At 38.3% G+C, this 24,741-nt stretch overlaps 1 protein-coding gene across 8 annotated transcripts in view; it reads right to left on the bottom strand.

The window, feature by feature from the left end:
• otofa (otoferlin a) overlaps nt 1-24,741 on the bottom strand; it is a 565,861-nt gene that overhangs the window by 142,760 nt on the left and 398,360 nt on the right. For all 8 annotated transcript variants that reach the window (XM_039748301.1, XM_039748300.1, XM_039748302.1 and 5 more), the window contains exons 7-14: nt 14,748-14,874; nt 13,733-13,787; nt 13,513-13,644; nt 6,377-6,439; nt 4,881-4,965; nt 4,570-4,729; nt 2,512-2,698; nt 1,913-2,099 (exon numbers count right to left, since the gene is read on the bottom strand). In XM_039748301.1, coding sequence (XP_039604235.1) covers nt 1,913-2,099; nt 2,512-2,698; nt 4,570-4,729; nt 4,881-4,965; nt 6,377-6,439; nt 13,513-13,644; nt 13,733-13,787; nt 14,748-14,874 — 996 coding nt within the window. The remainder of the gene's footprint in view (nt 1-1,912; nt 2,100-2,511; nt 2,699-4,569; nt 4,730-4,880; nt 4,966-6,376; nt 6,440-13,512; nt 13,645-13,732; nt 13,788-14,747; nt 14,875-24,741) is intronic.

The raw sequence follows: 24,741 nt of genomic DNA, 5'->3' as shown, positions 1-24,741 counted from the left end.
CATTTTTTTTTTTTAATGTTTTTAAACTGGATAAATGAATTGAAATTTGTAACAATCATACCAGAAGGTCTTATTTCTGAAGAAAAGCTTCAAATGATTGAAAACAGCAAGGTATAATATGACAACATAAATGTAACTATGCTGTGAGGTGTTGTTGATAGCTCGTTACTGAACATGGACACATACAGTACTGCACCAAATATAAATGGAAACTGTACATGGAAGGGTGAATGAAATGAAGGAGGGTCAGTTATTAGACCTGAAGTAATAGCAAGTAATAGCAAGTGATGCACACGGGAGCACACAAAAAATAAAATTAAAAATGTGAAAAATACTCATTAATTGGCATCTGGGGTGGGGAAAAATAAAATGAGTAAGTAGTAAACTCAGTACAGACGTTACAGAGAGGAGTGTTATATATGCATTTCAAATTCAACATCTAATATATTTGTAGTTTTTTTTTCACTATTTTGGTCCAACCATGTCTTAAAGAATGTTATTTGAAAGTACCAGAATAGTTCAGAAGAATATACAATGAAGGACAAAGAGAAACTTTAACAATTATCAACAATAAAATAAACATATATAATATTTTCTTTTTATGCTCAATAATAATAATAATAAATGAAACTAATGTTGTTAGTTGTTAGTGTTCATTTACCTTCACCCTCATTAATAAATAGATACAGGAATAGGTTGAACATCATAAAATCTGGAAACTTACATGAAGACCCTCTGTATGCTGAAGTAGGCATAGCCTTCACATTGACTTTTTCAATGGCTGCGAGTTTGTTATGAACTCATCATGTACATCATTTTTATAAATTAAAAGTAGATAGATTTTAAGGTTTCTAATTTTTATTTTCTAATTAATTAGCTTATCCTAAATTAGTCATGTTTAAACGCTAACTAGTTAATGAGGAAACCTTTGTAATGAGATTAGCACCACTGAAACCTGTTATTCTGGCAATAAAACAAGTAAATTGTTTTTGCTTGAGTTGCAAGGTACCAGCATTCCTAATGGCCAAAATAAAACAATTTATTTTCAAGAAACACATCAGTGTTTTTGCATAATGAAAGTTATTCCAGGTGACAGATGGTCTTGATAGAAGGTTGAAAACTTTATTGAATAAGGACAGAAAAAGAAGTGAAAGCCCAGATACACAACTAGACAAGTGGATAAGTACAACCAAGTCTGTAGTTTGAGAAACAAACGCGTTATTGGTCCTCAGTTGGTTTCTTTAAAAAATTTACACCAAATACCAGTGTCATCTGTAACAGATTACTTCAATTGCCCACAAACTTGTAAAAAACAAAAAACATGTTAACAAAATGGACGTATGGATTGAATGGGTCCAAATCAACATACATAAATAATGAATTCATCATCATCTCTCAAGTTATCTTACTATGTAGCAAGGTACTAAACGTCAATATCCATCTTAATCCATGTTAATTTTCTTATATTCAACCATATATACAAGTTTCACATATTTTCTGTCTGAAAACTAGTGTAATAAATGTTGTTTTTTAAATGAGAAATGTGTACATACTTGACTAATAATAATTACAGCAATATCTACTTGAGAATATAGAGTTTTGCAAATGACCTGGTTCAGTACAAAAACTGGGAACAATAAATTATTCAATGTCTGCCCTGTTGTTGAAAATTTCAATATTCTGTGGCTTGTTTGCTAAATTACATCACCAATGTCCTTAGCAACAAATTATGCCTTTAAAAAGTCTAATAAAAACTGAAAAATAGGGTTGGGCAATATAGAAAGTAAATACAGTACATGGTAATGTACTGTACTCTTTTGTCATGTATCATTTCACTTTTTTTCTACCCAAATCTAAAATTGTAATGGGATAATAAAAAAAGATATAGAAACACCAGAATTATTTATTCTACCTTTGTCTCCATCATTGGCAATCTTCCTCAAGTCAATAAAGTGTGTTCCTATGGCTACATCATTCACTTTGTCTGAATCTCTTATCTGAATTTTCATTCGCTTGCAAAGTGGAGGAAACATTTCTGTAAATATAATTTGTTCATTCCATATTGGCTCATAGCTGCTCTTCTGTACAGATGTCTTTCCCTGTGAAAACAATGTTTTTTTTCTTTTTAAATTTTTTGTTGATAAACAGGAAAAAGGTTTCAAGAAATGAGTTGATAATTTAACATCAAACTGCACAGACATTACATGACATGCTATAATAAAATATAATTTTGTTTACATTAATATTTAAATGTATATTAGGAGCGCTATACTCAATGTTTTTGCAAAATGCTTAAGATAAGAAAATCCAGACCAATTTAATTTTTCAGCTGTATTCAGTCATTTATGGCTATCCCTCAAGTATTAGATTATAGACTTGCTTTCCTTCATAAAGAGATTTACCACTGCTGACATATTCTGCAATTTATGTAATATTGATAATTTAATTAAATTATTGATTCTTTTACAGCCACACAGATTTCAAGTGTCCCAAAGTATAAACATCTCATACCTTTTGTCCTGCAAAAAGAACTTGAACATACGGGTCCACCAAATCTTTGTTTTCACCAATAAAAGCTTTCTTCACATTGGCCATGAGACTTGTATTCATCTTTGGAAGTCCTTCAGCTCTGTAAATTTTGACATAAAAGCGAGCCCACTGCCTCTCGGATGGAACTCCTTCAGGTAGTAAAAGATTCCTTTCAAAAATGATAAATGAAAATAAAAATAATGAATACCAGTAAAATATAATAAATTATAACATTAAGCAGTACTTGCAAAAAAGATTGCTTGATTAATGAAGACAAAAACTTGAACAAAAACTGGTATCAAATGGATGTAATCATACAAAAATTAAGGCACTAGTGATGAAAGCTATGGATTTGATAGTTTCAACAGAGAATTTTTTTTTTCTAATTATTAATCATATATATTTTGAAAGTTTAAGCATATTATTTACTAACCTCTCAATTTTTTACCTTTAAAGATGGAGATGGCTTAATATTAGAACTTCACACAAATTTCACAAATTCTTATTAAATTATAAGAATTAGACATATTATTTTCTTTCAGTCCAAGTATTATTATGTTATATGCATTAATACACAGGTGGCTATAATGGCACTTGAGAGTGGTGACAAGTTGCGCATTGGTCGTACATACAAGTAAGAATTTCACTGTACTCTGTACACTGTACACATAAAAATACTACTGCTACTCCAAGATAGGTGCAGACAATTCTGCAGATGTCAAGATGATCCTCTAGTAAGAATGCACAAAAGTATGAGGCCACTAAGCATTGGATAGAGGCAAGAAAAAGTCACTGGGGTCAATGTAAAAGTGAGAGCAAGGAGAATGAGCACAGGACCAGTACTCTCAATTGGAGGCATAATACATTGGCAGCTGGGGAGTTACTATGGTTCTAGCCCTTTAAATTCTACTGAGTGATTAAGGGTGCAGATACTCCCGACGTTATTAAAGAAGTTCAGTCATAAAGTCCATGTAGCTCAAGTTTGCCTCTCCGAATTCCAGGGCTTGATCAGAAATGATCCATGGAAGAATTTTTTGAAGTATAGGCGAGCCATAGCTCTTTAGGCCTGGATTTCAGAAAGACACATGGGGCAGAGGCTCACTGGTAGGCTGAAGAGAAAGAAAAGGAGAGAAATATGGGAGATGCAAAAATGGTGTTTTTGTTTAGTATCTAGGAAAAAAGGTGAACTTGTTAAGATGATCTAGAGGGCTTTATCTTTGTTGTCTAATCCATCCCATTTGATTTCCCTATTTTTATTTTGTGTGTTAACACACCATTTTTGACACAGCTTGGCTCACTGACATTATGCAAGGGGTGGGGAAATGCTTTCTAAACTATATATAATGTAAATCTATGTGTATCTGAGCATACATTGTGAGGCATGATTTACAGCTCCAGGCTAACTGACTAGAATCTTGGGCAGGATAACTTTTGTGTGAACAATGCACATGTTCTCCATGGATTATTTCCTTGAGATACTTTGACTTTTTTAGCATATGTAAACCAACTACATTTTCATGTAAAAAACAGCTCTAAAATGTCCCAGTATGAGTGAGTGTAGGTATGTGCCCCGCAAAAAACTAGCATCCTGTATGAGGATGTTTCCTATCTTGTACAAACCGAAGGATAATATGTATTGTATTGCGTATTTTATTTATTTTACTATATTGTAATTGTGCATATGTACAACATTCTGAGCTTCTCAACAGGAAGTGCACAATATAAAAGTAATGAATTGAATTTAATAGGAATAGTATTCTTTAAATAAAGACTATTAATACCACAATAAAAAGCTATGGAAAACTTTGAAAAAGAAACTTTAAACAACTGTCATAAATGTTGATCATCCCAGGCATTCAGCCTTTGTAATAAAGTGTACTGAAGAACATTCTGAACATATTCAAAACTGAATGAACAAACACTATTTTCTTTTTTTATATTTTCCTCATATCACAGATCTGTAGTTTATTCAGATTAAAATGGCAGAATGTACTATCAGTATGACTTCCTGACATAAAACTGATCTTGCAAGTAGCCTACCCTTCTATGTCATCTTCGTCTGTCTCATTCGCTTTGTGTGGAGTTTTAATGTTGTCACCTTTACCAACAACAGCAATGTCGCACTTCAGGTAACCTTTCACTCCAGCGGTGATATCATCAGGGTCTGACAGAATGGCCCATTTATGGTAGAACTGGTGTTCTAGAAGCATAAAAGCCAGACATAAAGATTTCTATTAACTATTATTGAACTATGACTTGAATATGAAAACTGAAAAGACAATAAATGAGTTTTAAGAAAATAACTGGCAAAGAGGTGAAATCAATATTATAGTTTATAGATTTTCCATTACCTTGCTGTGAGTAAACTGTGCCCACATCTAGCTTGAAGGTGCCTACTAATGTTCCACTGCGCAATAAATTCTTGGAGTGTATAACCTGGGAAAACATGTCCAATAATATATGAATGCATACATATGTATTGAAACATATTGAACTTTGTATCTTCCTTGTGCTTGCCTGTTTCCTTGGGGGCCATGATTGCTTATTAACAGCAGAAACATTTCCTTTGTGGTTCTCATATCCCTTTTATGCTCTCTCTCTCTCTCTGTCTTTCTCAATTTCGTCTCATTTCTTCCTTTGCTTTCACTTTTTCTTCATGCTGATATCTGTGGACATTTCTCTAGACATTTAAAACCTTGTACAGCACTCCCACTAAATAACTAGCTTTATACTGTGCCACACCTCACTCCACCTCTTAAATGCTGCAACCTGGTGGACTCAGCTATTATGGTACCCTGATCCCTCACATACATCTAAAGTGCAACGTAACCAGGAATGCGGAGCTTCGGGTACATGTATAACCTGCATAACCTACAGGATCCTTCTTCTATATCTAGTTGGGAAGCCTAGAAAGGTGCAGGAATATTTTCTGGTTTGCTCACCAGGAACTAAAGTGTTCAGATGTTTGATGACCAGCTGAATTACAGGAGGTATGCTAGACTCTGGTACCATGTTTAACAGATATCAATTTCCTAAAAATGTTGCTTGCCCAAGAGTTGGAGCACAAATTTCGGTCCCCCTTTTTAAAAACGGGGACCACCATCATCCTGATGACCACACAACACTGAAAAGGAGTGCCAGCCATGACGTCCCAACAATGTCAAGAGCCTTCAGCATTTCTGGACGGATCTCATCCACTCCCCAGGCCTTGCCACTGCAGAACTGCTTAACTGCTTCAGTGACCTCAAGCAGGGAAATGAGCTTCTGGCTCTGCTTCCTACACAGAGGGTGTGTCTGTTGGGTTCAGAAGCTCCTCAAAGGTTTTCTTCCTCTGCCAGACTATATCCTTGACCCAGTTATGGATCCTCTGTTCCAGGAGATGCAATGTGGACTCTGTCCAGCCTGTGAAAAAGTGGACCAGCTCTTTACCCTCATGGGGTTCTATAAGGAGGCATGGGAGTACACCAAAAAGGTCTGCAAGAGTTTTTTGGAATTAGACAAGGTGCATGACTGGGTTCCTCAGAGGGGGGTGCTGGGAGAATATAGGGTTTTGGGGCCCATAATAAGGGTTATTCATTCGCTGTATAATCACAGTGAGGGCTGCATCTCTATACTCAGGAAAAACATCAGCACTGTTCTCAGTGAGTGTGGGACTCCACCAGGGCTGTGCTTTGTCTCCTATCCTGCTTTTGACTTTCAAGGACTTATTTATAGAGGCAAACAGGAAACTTACAGTAACAAAATACATGCAAAGGAAATAGTGTTTGTAGAGGTTTCGCTAACTAAAGATCCTCTTTTTAATAATGTACATTAGCTCAGTTGTTAAAAGTTACATTTGATTACTTACAGAAAGCTTAATGATTTTGTCAAACATGACATCTGGAGGTACATGGAAGTCAAAAACAAAATACTGTAAAAAAGAAAAAAATATATTAGCAGTTGTAAAATGGGATTCTATTTAGGATTCTGCATCATTCATCGTAAAATAACCCAAAAAATGAAGATTAAAAAAATGAAAAACAATTCTATGTTTATGGATATTCATATAAATCTTAGAAATAAATACTACAGTATATTTTGATTTGTGCGATCAAAAATGCACAGAAACACTAAATAAGTACTACTGTGCATTCCTAGGTTAAGAAACAAATATTCAACCATTATACATTTCCAAGATTAAAAAACAAATATATAAAAATTTTAATTTTCATCACATTTATACTATATATTAATAAATACTTATTTCATAAATTTCATTTGCCTTTGCAAGCTCAGCTTTACCTGGCCCTTGTTCTAAAAATTAGGCTGTGTGAAACTGAATGTTATCTCAGTGTACTTGCGAGTGGTCTCTCCAAAAAAGCCAAAGATTTGCTGTTTGTTTGATTATGTGACATTAAACTGTCCTAAATTTGCGTGACCTGGGAATACTTTGCAGGAAGATGAGGGGCTGTTTTCCATGTTTGAACCCAGTTGGATTTAAGAAATGTTTTTTTAATAGACTCCAGTTATCATAATTAAATTCATAAACCACAGAATAAACTGTATCACATTTAATTAAAAATGCTGTATATAAATTATGGGATAAAACCATTAACTCAGTCAAATGCAAGTATGTGTGACTATTGTTTTTACTTTCTGAATCTTTCATTTTAAAATGTTAACATTTTCTTCCACAGGATTAATTAATTTGGTACAACAGTGGAATTAAATATGTTATATCTATTATTCCACAGATATATGTCTAACTGATGCCAGCTTATTTCCCAAGGCATAATTATTTTCAAATAACAAATACAAAGATTTTCAGAGTTTTGTGACCAATAAGCTAAATTTCAGACATTTAATTATTTATAATATCTTGTGTTGTTCCAAAATTTTAATGATACAGTTAATGTCAAAAGTTTACATACACATAGGGTGAATTATTTAAAACTCACTTTATAACCCCTCCACAGATTTTATACTAACAAACAATTAATTTGTAATATTGTTTAAGACATCTGCCTCATCCAGGACAAAAGTAATTTTTTCCAAAAATGTTCACAGACAGATTATTTCATTTTTTATTGACTATATCACAATTCCAGTGGGTAACACGTTTACATACACTTTGTTAATATATGGTAGCATTTCCTGCAAATTGTTTAACATGAGCCAAATATTTTTGGTAGCCTTCACAAGCTTTTTACAATAAGCTGCTGGAATTTTGGGCCATTCCTTCACATACAACTGGTACAACTGGAAAAGGTGTGTAGGCGTTTTTGCTTGCACATGCTTTTTCAGGACTGCCCACAAATTTTCAATCAGATTGACGTCGGGGGCTTTGTGATGGCTACTCCAATATCTTGACCTTACTGTACTTAAACCACTTTGCCAGGTAAGCTGCCATTTGGAAGACCCATTTCTGACTGAGTTTCAGCTTCCTTGTTGAGTTCTTGAGATACTGCTGCAGTAAATCTATATAATTTGATGTAAAATGAATGCCATGTGAAGTGCACCAGTCCTTCCTCAAGCAAAGCATTCCCACAACATGATGCTCCCACCCCAACGCGTGGCTGTTGGGATGGTGACCTTTGGCTTGCAAGCCTCATCCCTTTTCCTCCAAACATAACAATTATGGCCAAACAGTTCAATCTTGGATTCATCAGACCAGAGGACATACAGTGCATCCGGAAAGTATTCACAGCGCATCACATTTTCCACATTTTGTTATGTTACAGCCTTATTCCAAAATGGATTAAATTCATTTTTTCCTCAGAATTCTACACAAAACACCCCATAATGATGTGAAAAAAGTTTACTTGAGATTTTTGCAAATTTATTAAAAATAAAAAAATTGAGAAAGCACATGTACATAAGTATTCACAGCCTTTGCCATGAAGCTCAACATTGAGCTCAGGTGCATCCTGTTTCCCCTGATCGTCCTTGAGATTTTTCTGCAACTTAAATGGAGTCCACCTGTGGTAAATTCAGTTGACTGGACATGATTTGGAAAGGCACACACCTGTCTATATAAGGTCCCACAGTTGACAGTTCCATGTTAGAGCACAAACCAAGCATGAAGTCAAAGGAATTGTCTGTAGACCTCCGAGACAGGATTGTCTCGAGGCACAAATCTGGGGAAGGTTACAGAAAAATTTCTGCTGCTTTAAATGTCCCAATGAGCACAGTGGCCTCCATTATCCGTAAATGGAAGAAGTTCAAAACCACCAGGACTCTTCCTAGAGCTGGCCGGCCATCTAAACTGAGCGATCGGGGGAGAAGGGCCTTAATCAGGGAGGTGACTAAGAACCCGATAGTCACTCTGTCAGAGCTCCAGAGGTCCTCTGTGGAGAGAGGAGAACCTTCCAGAAGGACAACCATCTCTGCAGCAATCCACCAATCAGGCCTGTATGGTACAGTGGCCAGACGGAAGCCACTCCTTAGTAAAAGGCACATGGCAGCCCGCCTGGAGTTTGCCAAAAGGCACCTGAAGGACTTTCAGACCATGAGAAACAAAATTCTCTGGTCTGATGAGACAAAGATTGAATTCTTTGGTGTAAATGCCAGGTGTCACGTTTGGAGGAAACCAGGCACCGCTCATCACCAGGCCAATACCATCCCTACAGTGAAGCATGGTGGTGGCAGCATCATGCTGTGGGGATGTTTTTCAGCGGCAGGAACTGGGAGACTAGTCAGGATAAAGGGAAAGATGACTACAGCAATGTACAGAGACATCCTGGATGAAAACCTGCTCCAGAGTGCTCTTGACCTCAGACTGGGGCGACGGTTCATCTTTCAGCAGGACAACGACCCTAAGCACACAGCCAAGATATCAAAGGAGTGGCTTCAGGACAACTCTGTGAATGTCCTTGAGTGGCCCAGCCAGAGCCCAGACTTGAATCCGATTGAACATCTCTGGAGAGATTTTAAAATGGCTGTGCACCGATGCTTCCCATCCAACCTGATGGAGCTTGAGAGGTGCTGCAACGAGGAATGGACGAAACTGGCCAAGGATAGGTGTGCCAAGCTTGTGGCATCATATTCAAAAAGACTCAAAGCTGTAATTGCTGCCAAAAGTGCATCGACAAAGTATTGAGCAAAGGCTGTGAATACTTATGTACATGTGATTTCTCAGTTTCTTTATTTTTAATAAATTTGCAAAAACCTCAAGTAAACTTTTTTCACGTTGTCATTATGAGGTGTTGTGTGTAGAATTCTGAGGAAAAAAATGAATTTAATCCATTTTGGAGTAAGGCTGTAACATAACAAAATGAGGAAAAAGTGACGTGTTGTGAATACTTTCCGGATACACTGTATCTCCATAAAGTAAGATCTTGGTCCCCATGTTCTATTGCAAACTGCAGCCTGGTATTTTTATGACAGCTGTGGGCAGTGGTTTTTACTGTGGATATAGATACTTGTCTACTTTCCTCCAGCAGCTTCACAAGGTCCTTTGCTGTTGTTTTGGGACTGATTTACACTATTCATGCCAAAGTACATTGTTCACTAGGAGACAGATTGCCTCTCCTTTCTGAGTGGTACGACGGCTGTGTAGTTTTATAGTGTTTATACTTGCATATTATTCTTTGTACAGATGAATGTGGAAACCTCAGGCATTTAGAAATTTTTCCCAAGCATCTACCAGATTTGTGAAGGGTTCATTTTTTTTCAGAGGTCTTGGCCGATTTCTTTTGATTTTTCCATTATGACAAGCAAAGAGGCAGTGAGTTTTGTGGAACAAAGTGTATGTAAACTTATGACCCACAAGAATTGTGATATGGTCAATAAAAAGTGAAATAATCTAGGGAACATTGTTGGTAAAAATTACTTTTGCCCTGCACATAGCAGATATCTTAAACAATATGCCAAATTTATAGTTAGTATAAAACAGTATAAAATCTTTTGAGGGGTTATAAAGTGAGTTTTACAGAATTCACCCTAAGTGTATGTAAACTTCTGACTTCAACTGTATATGAATATTTTCATATTTTGAGAAATAAGCAATTAAATTATTGGGAAGCAGTGTATATTTTGAACAATACAGCATTACTTTCAGTGAAAAAAGTGTGGAGTTTTATCTAATAGCATAAACTGGTGCCTCTCATGGAGTAGTTTTTTTTTTCTTGTACCCAACGCTTTTGCCCCAAGTGGTACTCTAGTAAGCAGGAACAGGCTAATAAAAAAGAATAAAGTTTGGGCACTAATGACTGGTAGGGTAAAAAAGAGAATAGAATACAAAAAAAAAACAATTAAGAAGGGGTCATACTGTACTGTTAGCTTTTAAATTTAAAATACAGAATACCATTCATTGTCAACACCCACTGTGTCCAATTAAGAGTTGTGAGAAGTCTGGGGCCTACATCATCGCATCAGGCACAAAGGCAGGAACCAACACTTTAAAGGACACCTGTCCATTTCAGAGCACAATCATGCACACAGTTTCAACCACGCATAACAGTTTTTTGAAGAATAATACCACAGTTTCATTTGGTCTCTCATATGTAATTGCAATAGCCATACAAATTATGGCTATGAAATTTACAATAGATTATTTCTTACTTCCCATGTGAAAAAAAAAATCTGCCTGAGTTACCTATCCAAATGCCACATTGAACCAACCCAAAGATTATCTGACTGTTTCTCAAATATTCTGTTACTCTATTCTTTATTTGTAATTTATTTATTGAAGCCAATGTTCTAAAATAATTGCTCTGCTGGTTAATTTTTTTCTCATTTTGAAGTTATAATACTTTGTGTAAGCTGCCAACATAATTGTTTTAATTTATTGTTTTTATATTAATTATTTCTACACCTCAGATCTAATTTAAATTGGCAAATTAGGTAATGTGTTTTCCGCCCATCTATTATTTGTTACTGCAGATCAGACAGACACCCTCCTTACCACACAGATTGAGATATTTCTATTTTACTGTTGGAATAAATTAATATTTATGTTTGTGTAGGTAAATAATAGAAGGTGTTGTATTTCACTGTTATGGTATTACAGTTGTATAAATACAATATGAAAATTTCTCTCACTATGTACTCAGTGATGAACAACATCATACGCAGCCAATATATTCAATTAGTATGTCACTATGATTTATGTTTAAATATTTATGTAAATGCATATGTGATTTTCTGCTGTATTTACATTTTTATGTAAAGAGTTAGTTTACATTTACACACAAATTTAAGTATTTAGTTTATACTAATTATAGGAGACATAAACGTAAACATCCAGAGAGAAATGAGAAAGCAAGACTAGAACTGAAATGCAGATAGATATTGCCAGAATTTCTGTTTACAGAAACAAAGAAATGGAAGAAGAAGCATAAATTGAGCTGCATCATTTATTGGATTAATGTTGAGGATATTATTTGAATATAATGAAAAAGGTGTCAGCTACCATTCTCTGAGGCTGTTTATTTGTTATAGTGTTTTAAAATCTGATTACTTGAAATCATTTAGCCATCCATTATTTGGACCTTTTGTTTGAACAAAGCCGCATGGACATACTCGCACATAAAATTATTCTACAAAAGACTATTGATGAATGTTGTTGAAGTGGTGCCTTCACAGCATTTTCTTCCAAATTAAATAAGCATTAAAAGCTGAGCTAAGTGTTTTTTTTATTTTTTTAAAGTTTAAGTGTTTTGTCACCTGTTTCCTTTTTAGAGGCATCCATGGGTGTTTGTAGCCTTATTCAGTCAAAGTGTGCACGAACAAAATATAAGCAGTATAGAAAAAAAGAAAATTGAAATTGACTTGAACTTTGTTTCTGTCTTGTGTCACAGCTTAACTTTGTCTTCAAGGGAGAATACAAAACCTTGAGGTGTTGTGGGATAGCCCTTACGATTATCCAAACTTTACGTGGACATTCATTTTTTTATTAAATATTACTAAAATGTCTGGTTAGAAGACATTTTTTTAATCTGTGAATAAAAATTGTATACCAGCTTTTACAACTGGACATTGTGGACTATGGCCGGCCAGTCATCCCGGCCAATACCCCCAGGCTGCCAGGTGGAGCTCTCCCTGCAGCATGGAGGTGCCCCAAATACCACAGACAATGGAGTTTTCATCCACAGACCTGCTGGATACCACAGGGCCCCTAGAGGTTACGTGCCCTATAACCCGGAAGTACGTCTTAGTCACAGTGACAGAGGAAATGACGTACTACCGGAATGAAGAAGAGGACTTTTGATCTGACTCGGAAGTGATAGGAAGTCACGTGGACAGAGGGACTGGAAACACTTCCAGGTCAGGGAATATAAAAGACTGTGGAAGATCCCAGATGGGCGAGATGAGCCGGGTGGCAGGGTGGCAACGCATCTGGGAGTTGATGATTATTGATTATTGTAATAGTGTATTGATTAATGAGTATTGTGGAGAGGAGGGTGCTTTGTGCACTTATTTACTTTAATAAAGTCAACTTTTGGACTTTTATCTGGTGTCAGGCGTCTAGTCTAAGGGTTCAAGGGGATGACAGCACCCCCTATCTGTTACAACATATATTTTCATCCTATAACTTTTCCTAAACATATATTCCCATTCTAGAACTTTTTAGATATAAGGTGTTCATTAAATAAAAATCCCAGGTAACATTTGGTTTAATGGAAAACCTTTGAAGTGTTTGTTTTTTTCAGTTAATGTCCTCATGCAGTTCTTCCATATTGTACAATAAACAGGGAGTAGCAGATAACGTTGCTCACATTATCATAAAAATAAACACATAAATAAAGAACAAGTGTGTAATAGGAGGTTTGCCTTCCACCTTACTTGAACCTCAAAAAATCTGAAAAACTGAACCATGTCTGTTCTATAGGTTTAAAGTGCAGTACTGAAGGTATGTTTAAAAATAGTTAATAGAAGATGGAAAGGGTGTCTAGAAGAAATTTTATTGAACAATAGAAAAAAAATGTGTTGCTTATTTTTTTAGGAATTATATTTTCAGGTCGATTGCTTACAACATGTAGAGTAGCAAAGTAAATTAATTACCTCATTGTAGTAGGGGCAGTTTGTAGACTCCTTCATTGATGTATATTTCTTTTCATCTCCAATCTCAACACAAACCACTGGGTCCATATTCAAACCAACGAGCTGTCGTGCTTCAATAATTGTGATGCTAACCTAAAATGCATTTTCAGGTGCAAACAAACTTTAAAATATGTTGTAATCTGAATTTAAAAGTTCTTACTATGTTTGCTGCTTTACTTACTTGATAATCCATTGGTCTACCAGCACTGGGTTCCATTTTAATATCTGGTTTCGACCTTTTAATTTGAAAAGGCAAGTTAATGTTGCACTTTCTCTTTAGTTTTCAAAAATAAGCCTAAAGACATTTAAATTACAATTTTAAACTAATTTATTTTAATTTTTAAAATCCAAAAAGCTAAAATTCCAGCAGCTTAAACTTGTTAATTAAAATATGTTTAGAAGTTTACAGTTTTAAACAACACACCTTCACTCAACTGTCAGCCAGTGATTTCTATAGATCCTTCAAGGTGATCGTTGGCCTCTCAACAAGTTCTGTTATCAAATTTTCGACTTCTTGATAAATAAGCCAACAGTGACTATTTTTTATCGAGTTTGATACTTTTTTTGTAAACATTTCATCTGAAACTTTCTTGGAATGTTCAATAGCATTTATTTCTGCACATTTCTTTGAAATTTATGGAGTGGGAAACAGATCCTAAATGGGTTTAAGTATGCATCCATTATCTGACTGGGACTTAGTAGATGTGTGAAGGCCAATTATAAGGCAATGATTTTCTGCTGATGACAATTTCCTTCACATGAGTAACGATAGAGCCACCACTGCACTGGACTCTGAATAATTATGTAAGTAGCAAATGTCAGTTTTTAGCTTTGGTTATGATATCTGCCAACAAACAAATCATAAGCATTGTTTTCTAGAGCATGTGAAATTCACATAAACATGTAGAATGGAATGAGATGAACAAGTATAATTTGTAAATATAAAAATCGTTAAAAACGATATGACTACTTTTTAAATGCTAGTGGCTTTAATCTACGATGGTCTGTGAAGAATATAAATATATTCTGTAACTGAACTGGGTGGTCATATCAACCGAATATGACCATAAATGTTATATAATCATGCAAACAATACTTACATATTTGATATATATATATATATATATATATATATATATATATATATATACACATATACACACACACACATAAAAATAAATAAAAATAACACTTACCGTTTATTGGAGACATTGGTAGTGACTGCAGTGACAGAGGCTAAGGAAATTGTATCTGGATCTAGTCCACCACCCAGGCGCATTGCTTTTCGATCCAAGTCTTCGGTTTCCAGAATTGCTGGCTCATCTACGTAGAAAATATACTGTATAACTAAGACTTATGTCTTTAAATTTAATGTAAATTATTTTAATATTTCTGGATGCAACCTTTCACATACTGCATATGTGATTAAGCCAAAATAATTATAACAATTACAAATAATATTTAAGATAGATTTTTAAATCTTCACATTTACATGAAGCCTTTAAAAAAACAAAATGTGTTTTTTGTCTTGAGCTATAATTACTTAACAGCATGCATTTGTTTAATTTTGAGACTGTTGTGTAAAGCAGTGACATCCAAAGTTGCTTGATATCATAGCCAACCTGTACACTAGTATTGTGAGTGCTGTGCAGAGCAAGAACAGAATCTCTGTGTTCTTCCCAGTTGATTCTGGGGTTTATCAGGGGTGTGTTCTACTCTGTTCAATGCTTGCATGGACTGGGTGTTGGGTAGGGTCGTGGGGTCCAGCAGTTGTGGGGCATCTGTTGGTAAAGAAAAATTCAGCAATCTTGACTTTGCTGATGATGTTAAGATTTTCATGTAGTCAATGGAGTCTCTGATTGGGACTCCAGAGACTGAGTGAGGAACCCGAGTGTCTGGGCTTGTGAGTGTCCTGGAAAAAAAACAAGATCCAGACCTTTAATGACCTGTTGAGCAGTGTGTTTTTTTCCAGGGTGTGTGCTAACCACGTTGAGAGGTTTACTTGCCTTGGCAGGCACCTTCATGTTTCTGGGGACTCTTCCTATGAAGTCAATAGATGAACTGGGAGAGCATAGGGGTCATGAGGTCATTGGAAAGGAGTGTGTGGCACTCCTGATATTTTTGCAAAAGGAAGAAGGTCCAAATCTTTAGAGTCCTGGTGCTTCCTCTCTTGGTATATATATATGGTTGTGAGACATGGACACTATCCAGTGATCTGAGACAGACTGGACTCCTTCGGTACTGTGTCTCTTTGGAGAATTTTCGGAGAATCATTGGATATTACTGATTTGACTTTGCTCACGGAGTCCTGAACGAGACACACTACCTGCATTGTGAGGGAGCATCAATTACGGCATTACGGCCATGTGCCGCGATTTGCAGAGGGTGATCTGGCTCGCTGGATGCTCATCAGGACCTAAGTGGTTAGACCAGGCCAAGGGGGCACCCACATAACACCTGACTGCGGCAGCTAGATGGTCATTTCTGGAGGGTGGGATTGGACTATGGGTCTGTCTGACCTTCTTAAAGTAGATAACAGCCCGACAGTCTGGCCTTCACTTTTATGTATTGGCAAAGACAGTGCATATGCTTTTCTTCTCAGGACTTCTAAAATGTCTCATTCAGTTGTAGCTTTCATCTCATTTAGTTATCATTAATTTCATGTTAATCAATTATCAAAATGGGACAATAACACCAAATTGCATATCACTTAATGTTAATCAACAACTGTATGAAGAAACAAAAATAAATTAACATAGTACCTACATAAAGACATTAGTCAATATGACTTTGATTTAAAAATGAATACTTCAAGTTGATTAAATGGAGGAAACGTACCCACAAAAACTAAAAGAATTAAATTTATTGCCCCAAATTGTGTACTTAATGCTTTCAATTTATTCTTCAGATGCTTAGATTTAATGTACATTTCATGGGATCTGAATAAGAATCATTATGCTTTGGAATTAATAACACATCACTCATCCATTTTCTATATGAAACTTTACAATTCCAGGCTAAAGAGAAGCAGAATCCCATGCTGGGAGCACCAGGCAAGTCAGGTCCCAACATTGGAAGGAATGACTGTACAAACACATAGCACAATCACATCTACAATCACTCTTAATTATTTTTGCATAATTTACAGATATAAACTGACATTACAAATGCTTTTTGAATTGTAAAAAGAAAGGAGAGTTCCAGTATAATTTCACACAAACATAACAAGGACATGCAAAATTCTACACAGATGGCACCTGATTTGAGAATCAACAGGTACAACCATAGTGTACCTGATAATGTGACTCACCAAATTTTCAATCAACTTTATTTAAAGTGCAAAATCACCATGCAGCACTGTTCAAATTAGAAGAATACAAGGGACAAAATATAAAATAAGAAAATAAAAACAGAAATTAAAATAAAGCAACATCAATGTTAATGGAATAATCTCTCTCTATATAAAATTCAACGTTTGTCTGTTCGCTTTTCACGAGAGAACTACTTAACAGATTTAGATCAGGTTTACTTTAGAAAATTCAGAGTTTGTATTGTAACTTACACGTTGAGTTCTGTTTGATAAATAAGAATACAGTGATCCCTCGCTATATTGCGCTTCGACTTTCGCGGCTTTACTCCATCGCGGATTTTAAATGTAAGCATAGCTAAATATATATCACAGATTTTTCGCTGGTTCGTGGATTTCTGCGGACAATGGGTCTTTTAATTTATGGTACATGCTTCCTCAGTTTGTTTGCCCAGTTGATTTCATACAAGAAACGCTATTGGCGGATGGCTTAGAAGCTACCCAATCAGAGCATGTATTACGGATTAAATAAAACTCCTCAATAATATACGATATACTTCCCACGCGGTGCTTGATTGTTTGCTTTTTTCTGTCTTTCTCACTCTCTCTGACATTCTCTGCGCCTGACGGAGGGGTTGTGAGCAGAGGGGCTGTTTGCACAGAGGCTGTTTGCCTAGAGGATACGGACGGTCCTCTAAAAAATGCAGCTTTATCGCAGTGCTTCGGCATACTTAAAAGCCCAAAAGCACGTATTGATTTTTTGATGGTTTGCTTTTCTCTCGCTCTCTCTCTCTGACATTCTCTGCTCCTGACACGCATTCTTTGAAGAGGAAGATATGTTTGCATTCTTTTAATTGTGAGAAAGAACTGTCATCTCTGTTTGGTCATGGAGCACAGTTTCAACTTTTGACTAAAGGGTGTTATGCCCTTCTGGAACGCAACCCCTGCAATCGAGGAGGAATTACTGTAAAATCATGAAAGTTTCATCCCCTGGAAACCAATATGTTTCTACAAATGGCTTAAAAGCATTCTATGGTCTACGGCAGGGGTCTTCAATCATGGTCCTGGAGGGCCGCAGTGGCTGCAGGTTTTTATTCCAACCAGTTTCCTAATTAGAAAGCAGTCCATACTGATAATGAAACTTGCTATTCAGCTGTTTGACTTGTTAATGCTTGCATTCATCCAAGAACAATTTTAATTGCACTGTAGAGTTTCCTTCTGTGATAACATGATCCATGTGTTTTGTGGACCAGAATAGATTTAAACTTAACGGTCCTTCCAATTACCCTCTCATTCATTTCTAAACATTATTATCACTATTACTTCATGGTAAGCATGTGAGCTGCTGGTTTCTTGGTTATCTGCATCTCATTATTAACTACTGTCTGATTAAGAAAATAGGCAAAAATTAAAACTTAAATGCAGCTGCTAACATCTAAAATAGGCAATTGAGTGTTCTGAATTGTAACAGGCAAGATAACTAAAATTAAGCCCAAAAAATGTATTTCTTTAGTAGTAAATAAAAGGGTTCTAATTAAGAAATTGGTTAAAGTGAAGACCTGCAGCCATAGCAGGACTGTAATTGAGGACCTCCGGTCTATAAACTAACTAAAATTTATATTTGATGAATGTAAGCATTAACAAGGCATAGAGTTAAACACTAACTATTATTATCAGCAAGGACCGAGTTCTAATTAGGACACTGGCAGGAATGAAAACCTATAGCCACTGTGGCCCTCCAGGACCGTGATTGAGGACCACTGGTCTACGGTGTCAAAAGCAACACTTAAGTCATAAATCAGCAATGCTGACATCAGATTCGAATCAACAGTGATCAGTAGATCATTGCTTATTCTGGTCAAAGCAATTACTGTAGAATGACGGGACCAAAAGCTAGATTGAAATTGATCAAAAAGATTATTGTCAGACAAGTAAGCATTAAGTTGATCAGTGACAGCCCTGGGGCTCGATGGCGAGCGCCTGGTGGCCGGGCCTGCACCCATGGGGCTCGGCCGGGCACAGCCCGAAGAGGTAATGTGGGTCCTCCTCCCCATGGGCTCACCACCTATGGGAGGGGCCAAGGAGGTTGGGTGCAGTGTGAGTTGGGTGGTGGCCGGCGGGGACCTTGGCGGTCTGATCCTCGGCTACAGAAACTGGCTCTTGGGACGTGGAATGTCACCTCTCTGTAGGGGAAGGAGCCTGAGCTAGTGCGCGAGGTCGAGAGGTTCCGGCTAGATATAGTCGGACTCACCTCGGCGCACAGCTTGGACTCTGGAACCAATCTCCTTGAGAGGGGCTGGACTCTCTACCACTCTGGAGTTGCCCCCGGTGAGAGGTGCCGAGCAGGTGTGGGCATACTTATTGCCCCCCGACTTGGAGCCTGTGCATTGGGGTTTACCCCGGTGGACGAGAGGGTGGCCTCCCTCCGCCGGGTGGGGAAGGGTCCTGACTGTTGTTTGTGCGTATGCGCCGAACAGCAGTTTGGAGTATCCACCCTTTTTGGAGTCTCTGGAGGGGTTGCTAGAGGGCATACCTTCTGGGGATTCCCTCGTTTTGCTGGGAGACTTCAATGCTCACGTGGGCAATGACAGTGAGACCTGGAAGGGCGTGATTGGGAGGAATGGCCCCGATCTGAACCCGAGCGGTGTTTTGTTATTGGACTTCTGTGCTCGTCATGGATTGTCCATAACGAACACCATGTTCAAGCATAAGGGTGTTCATATGTGCACTTGGCACCAGGACACCCTAGGCCTCAGGTCGATGATCGACTTTGTGGTCGTGTCGCGGACTTGCGGCCATATGTCTTGGACACTCGGGTGAAGAGAGGGGCGGAGCTGTCAACTGATCACCACCTGGTGGTGAGTTGGCTTCGATGGTGGGGAAGATGCCGGTCAGACCTGGTAGGCCCAAGCGTGTTGTGAGGGTCTGCTGGGAACGGCTGGCAGAGTCCCCTGTCAGAAGTAGCTTCAACTCCCACCTCCGGCAGAACTTCAACCACGTCCCGAGGGAGGTGGGGACATTGAGTCGAATGGGCCATGTTCCGTGCCTCTATTGTTGAGGCGGCTGACGGAGCTGTGGCCGCAAGGTGGTCGGTGCCTGTCGTGGCGGCAATCCCGAACCCGTTGGTGGACACCGGCGTGAGGGATGCCGTCAAGCTGAAGAAGGAGTCCTATAGGACTTTTTTGTCCTGTGGGTCTCTGGAGGCAGCTGATAGGTACCGGCAGGCCAAGCGGACGCTGCTTGGTTGTTGCTGAGGCAAAACTCGGGCATGGGAGGAGTTTGGAGAGCCATGGAGAACGACTTTGGACGGCTTCGAGGAGATTCTGGTCCACCGTCCGGCGTCTCAGGAGGGAAGCAGTGCAGTGTCAACACCGTATATGGTGGGGATGGTGCGCTGCTGACCTCACTTCGACGTTGTGGTCGGTGGGAGGAGTACTTCAAGACCTCCTCAATCCCACTAACATGCCTTCCAATGAGGAAGCAGAGCCTGGGGACTCTGAGGTGGGCTCTCCCATCTCTGGGACTGAAGTCACCGAGGTGGTCAAAAACTCCTTGGTGGCAGGGCCCGGGGTGGATGAGATCGCCGGAGTTCCTTAAGGCTCTGGATGTTGTAGGACTGTCTTGGTTGACACGCCTCTGCAACATCGCATGGACATCGGGACAGTGCCTCTGGATTGGCAGACCGGGGTGGTGGTCCCCCTCTTTAAAAAGGGGGACCGGAGGGTGTGTTCCAACTATAGAGGGATCACACTCCTCAGCCTCCCTGGAAATGTCTATTCGGGGGTTCTGGAGAGGAGGGTCCGTCGGATAGTCGAACCTCGGATTCAGGAGGAACAGTGTGGTTTCCGTCCTGGTCGTGGAACAGTGGACCAGCTCTTCACCCTTAGCAGAGTCCTGGAGGGTGCATGGGAGTTTGCCCGACCGGTCTACATGTGTTTTGTGGACTTGGAAAAGGCATTCGACCGTGTCCCTCTGGGAATTCTGTGGGGGTGCTCGGGAGTATGGGGTACGGACCCCTGATAAGAGCTGTTCGGTCTCTGTACAACCGTGTCAGAGCTTGGTCCGCATTGCCGGCAGTAAGTCGAGCCCGTTTCCAGTGAGAGTTGGACTCCGCCAGGGCTGCCCTTTGTCACCGATTCTGTTCATAACTGTTATGGACAGAATTTCTAGGCGCAGCCAGGGTGTTGAAGGGGTCCGGTTTGGTGGACTCAGGATTGGGTCACTGCTTTTTGCAGATGATGTTGTCCTGTTTGCTTCATCAGGCCGTGATCTTCAGCTCTCTCTGGATCGGTTCGCAGCTGAGTGTGAAGCGGCTGGGATGAGAATCAGCACCTCCAAATCCGAGAGCATGGTCCTCAGCCGGAAAAGGGTGGAGTGCCCTCTCAGGGTTGGGGGAGAGATCCTGCCCCAAGTGGAGGAGTTCAAGTATCTCGGGGTCTTGTTCACGAGTGAGGGAAGAATGGAGCGTGAGATCGACAGGTGGATCGGTGCGGCGTCCGCAGTGATGCGGGCTCTGCATCGGTCTGTCTACCCTCACCTATGGTCATGAGCTATGGGTAGTGACCGAAAGAACGAGATTGCGAATACAAGCGGCTGAAATGAGTTTCCTCTGCAGGGTGTCTGGGCTTTCCCTTAAAGATAGGGTGAGAAGCTCAGTCATCCGGGAGGGGCTCAGAGTAGAGCCGCTGCTCCTCCGCATCGAGAGGAGTCAGATGAGGTGGCTCGGGCATCTGATCAGGATGCCTCCTGGACGCCTCCCTGGTGAGGTGTTCCGGGCACGTCCAACCGGGAGGAGGCCCCGGGGAAGACCCAGGACATGCTGGAGGGACTATGTCTCCCAGCTGGCCTGGGAACGCCTTGGGATTCTCCCGGAAGAGCTGGAAGAAGTGGCCGGGGAGAGGGAAGTCTGGGCCTCTCTGCTTAAGCTGCTGCCCCCGCGACCCGACCTCGGATAAGCGGAAGAGGATTGATGGATGGATGGTGACAGCCCTTCAAGTAATTTAGACATAAAAGAAAGACTGGGAATTGGTTCATAGTTATTCAAAATTTTTTGAACCAAGTTAGGTTTCTTAAGCAATGACGTAATAATGTCAGGTTTAAAAGCAGAGGGCACACAGCCAATGGATAGTGACTTATCGATAATATTCAAACTAAGAACAATTAAAACAGGAGACACTTCCTTAAAAAGATAAGACAGTTATTGGGTCTAATATGCAGGTTGTAGGTTTGTAAGCAGTTATCAGGATGCACACTGTCTCAAGGAAAACTAATTAAAATTGTGAAAAACTGTAAGAGGTCCGAGCCACAGTGCCTGTGTTCATGATAGTTCTGGACAGATCATAGCAATCATTCTGAGAGCAATGTACACCACTGATTTTATCTCTCAACAAGTTAATCTTATTTATGAAAAACCTCAGGAATTCATCAGCAGTGAATGGAGAGATATGTGTAGGAGCATTCTTTGTGAGCTTGATAACCATATCAAACAAAAATCGTGGATTATTTCTATTAGTGTTAATCAAATCAGAAAATATGCTGTCCAAGCAGCTGAAAGTGCTCATTTATACAGTATTTTTTAAAACTTTCTCCCCAGGCAAGATGAAAAGCTTCTTGCTTTGTAATATGCCACCTGTGCTCAAGTTTTCTGCAAGTCTGTCTGGCTGCACGGATGTCATCTGAAAACCATGGTGTGGATTTTATGTCAGAAGAGAAGCAACAGAATCCAACGATTTAAGCAATGCACTATTTAGATCATCGGTCAGATTATCAAGGGAATCATATTTTTTACTACATGTATCAAGTATATATGGTAGATGCTCATTCAATATAGACTTAGCATTAAAGTCAATACGGCGATAAGTATATTTACCAGGCTCAGGACTCTTAATTGGTGTACAGAGAGACAAATTGAAAAAGACAAAGTAAGGATCAGAAACTGTAACCTGTAAAACAGATTAAACATCAATTCAATTCCCTTTGTGAAGATAAGGTCCAGTGTGTTTTCACGGTGGTGAGTGGCATACTTCACATGTTGGTTAAAATCTAAACTCATAATGAGGTCTATAAATTCAATTGCTTTAGAATCTGAACCATCAATTATATGCATGTTAAAATCACCCAGTAAAATTACTTTATCATGTTTGACAAGAGCAAATGACAGTGTAACTCAGAGAACTCAGACAGGAAATTGGAGTTATGCTTTGGGGTCTATAAATAGTACAAGAACATGTTGTTGAGTTCTAATAACCATAGCTAAGTATTCAAAACTTGAGAAATTTCCAAAATTGCAATTGGTACAGGTGAACAAATTAGAAAATATACAGTAATTGCGATTCTACCCCCTTTCTTGCCTTGTCTAGCAGAAAACAAGAAGTTATAATCTGGAGGAGAAGCCTCAATAAGTGTTGCTGACACAGTGGATGAGAGCCAACATTCCATAATAGAAAATGTAGACCATATTTAGAAATAAAAGTGCTAATATAAAAACTCTCAGTAGAGAGTGATCTAATGTTCAATAGTGCAAGCTTCATGATATGCGAGGTGGACACATAGGGTGCAAAGTTAATCTTCTTCAAGCTGATTTGCACTATATTTTTTGATGTTAGGAGGCTATCAGGTTTTTCAAGATTAATTATGTGTGTTACATTATAATGTTTATTTGATCTAGTCTTGATTATAACAAGGATGATGAGGAGGCTCTCTAGATTAATTATTTGGGCTGTAGGGGGAGCTGGTAAAAGTGACAGAAGGATCACCGGGATGATTATCAAAGAAACTGTCAAAAATGTGGGTGTTCAGTCACTCCATAGAGCAGTTTAACAATGAGTAAAATATATTGTCTGCTAAAACTCAAGCAACCTAAGAAACTAGGATGAATTCCATCATTCCAGAAAAATGAAGGATGATTCCAGAAAAGATTAAAATTGTCAATAAAGACTAAATTTAAAGAAGGGCATGTTACCTAGAGCCAATTATGAAGGCTCAGAGTGTGACTAAAATGTCCAGATCCTTTTCCTTGGGGTGGAATTGAAAAAAATAGATAAAAAAACAGTTTTGCCATATGATTGGAGAAAGCTAAAAAACTTGTTAAAATCATGTATTCAAATTTCAGACTTCCGGTCACTGATGCAGTTACACCCTACATAAATAATCCTGTTTCGCAAATATATATACTTGTTGAGCAAACTGGGAAGGTGGTATAGCATATCAGAAATGAGATCATTTTGCAATATAACTATCAGATCTTGCGATATGACTGTTCCCACTATACATCCTTTTATTAGTCATTAGTTAAAAATAACTGCAATATATTCAGTGTTTCATTCCACAGTATTAAGTTAAAAGTCATGTTTTTTCTGACTCAATTTGTGGTGTTTAATGTGCAGGACAGTCTGTCTAATATAAATTGTCTCTCAAATGCTCTTTATACTTTAAGTTTACATTTAAAAATATTTGAAAACTTTCTACACATTTTCAGTAACCCTATTTATCAATAAAAAGGCACACTAAGTTGCCTTATCATTGCATGTATGTATTAACATTTCCTTTACAGAAAAACAGAATAAGAAAGTGAATACTAAATTATGCTATGCAGGATAATGGTAGTAGAATATATAGTTTATGTTTGGGTTTGGGGGATAAAAAAATTAAAAAGCAGCACATGAAACTCTTTGTGAAAACACAAAAAGAGATCAGTAGCCTGAGTTGACAGCACAAACACCCTTTTTAATTAGCAGGCAAATACAATTTGAAAAAAATCACTAGACAGTAATAAAGCCAGAAAGCAAATTCAGAATTCAAAAGTAGGTAGAATAAAACAAAGTTAAACAGGCAACCTAATAAGGTCAATGACTAGGCAAAAACTGATGCTCAAACTCCTCATT

This window comes from Polypterus senegalus, chromosome 3 (genome assembly GCF_016835505.1).
Source record: "Polypterus senegalus isolate Bchr_013 chromosome 3, ASM1683550v1, whole genome shotgun sequence".
Taxonomy (NCBI): Eukaryota; Metazoa; Chordata; class Cladistia; order Polypteriformes; family Polypteridae; genus Polypterus; species Polypterus senegalus.
The sequence above is the reverse complement of the archived record's forward strand: the minus strand, read 5'-3'. Positions and strand labels throughout refer to the sequence as shown.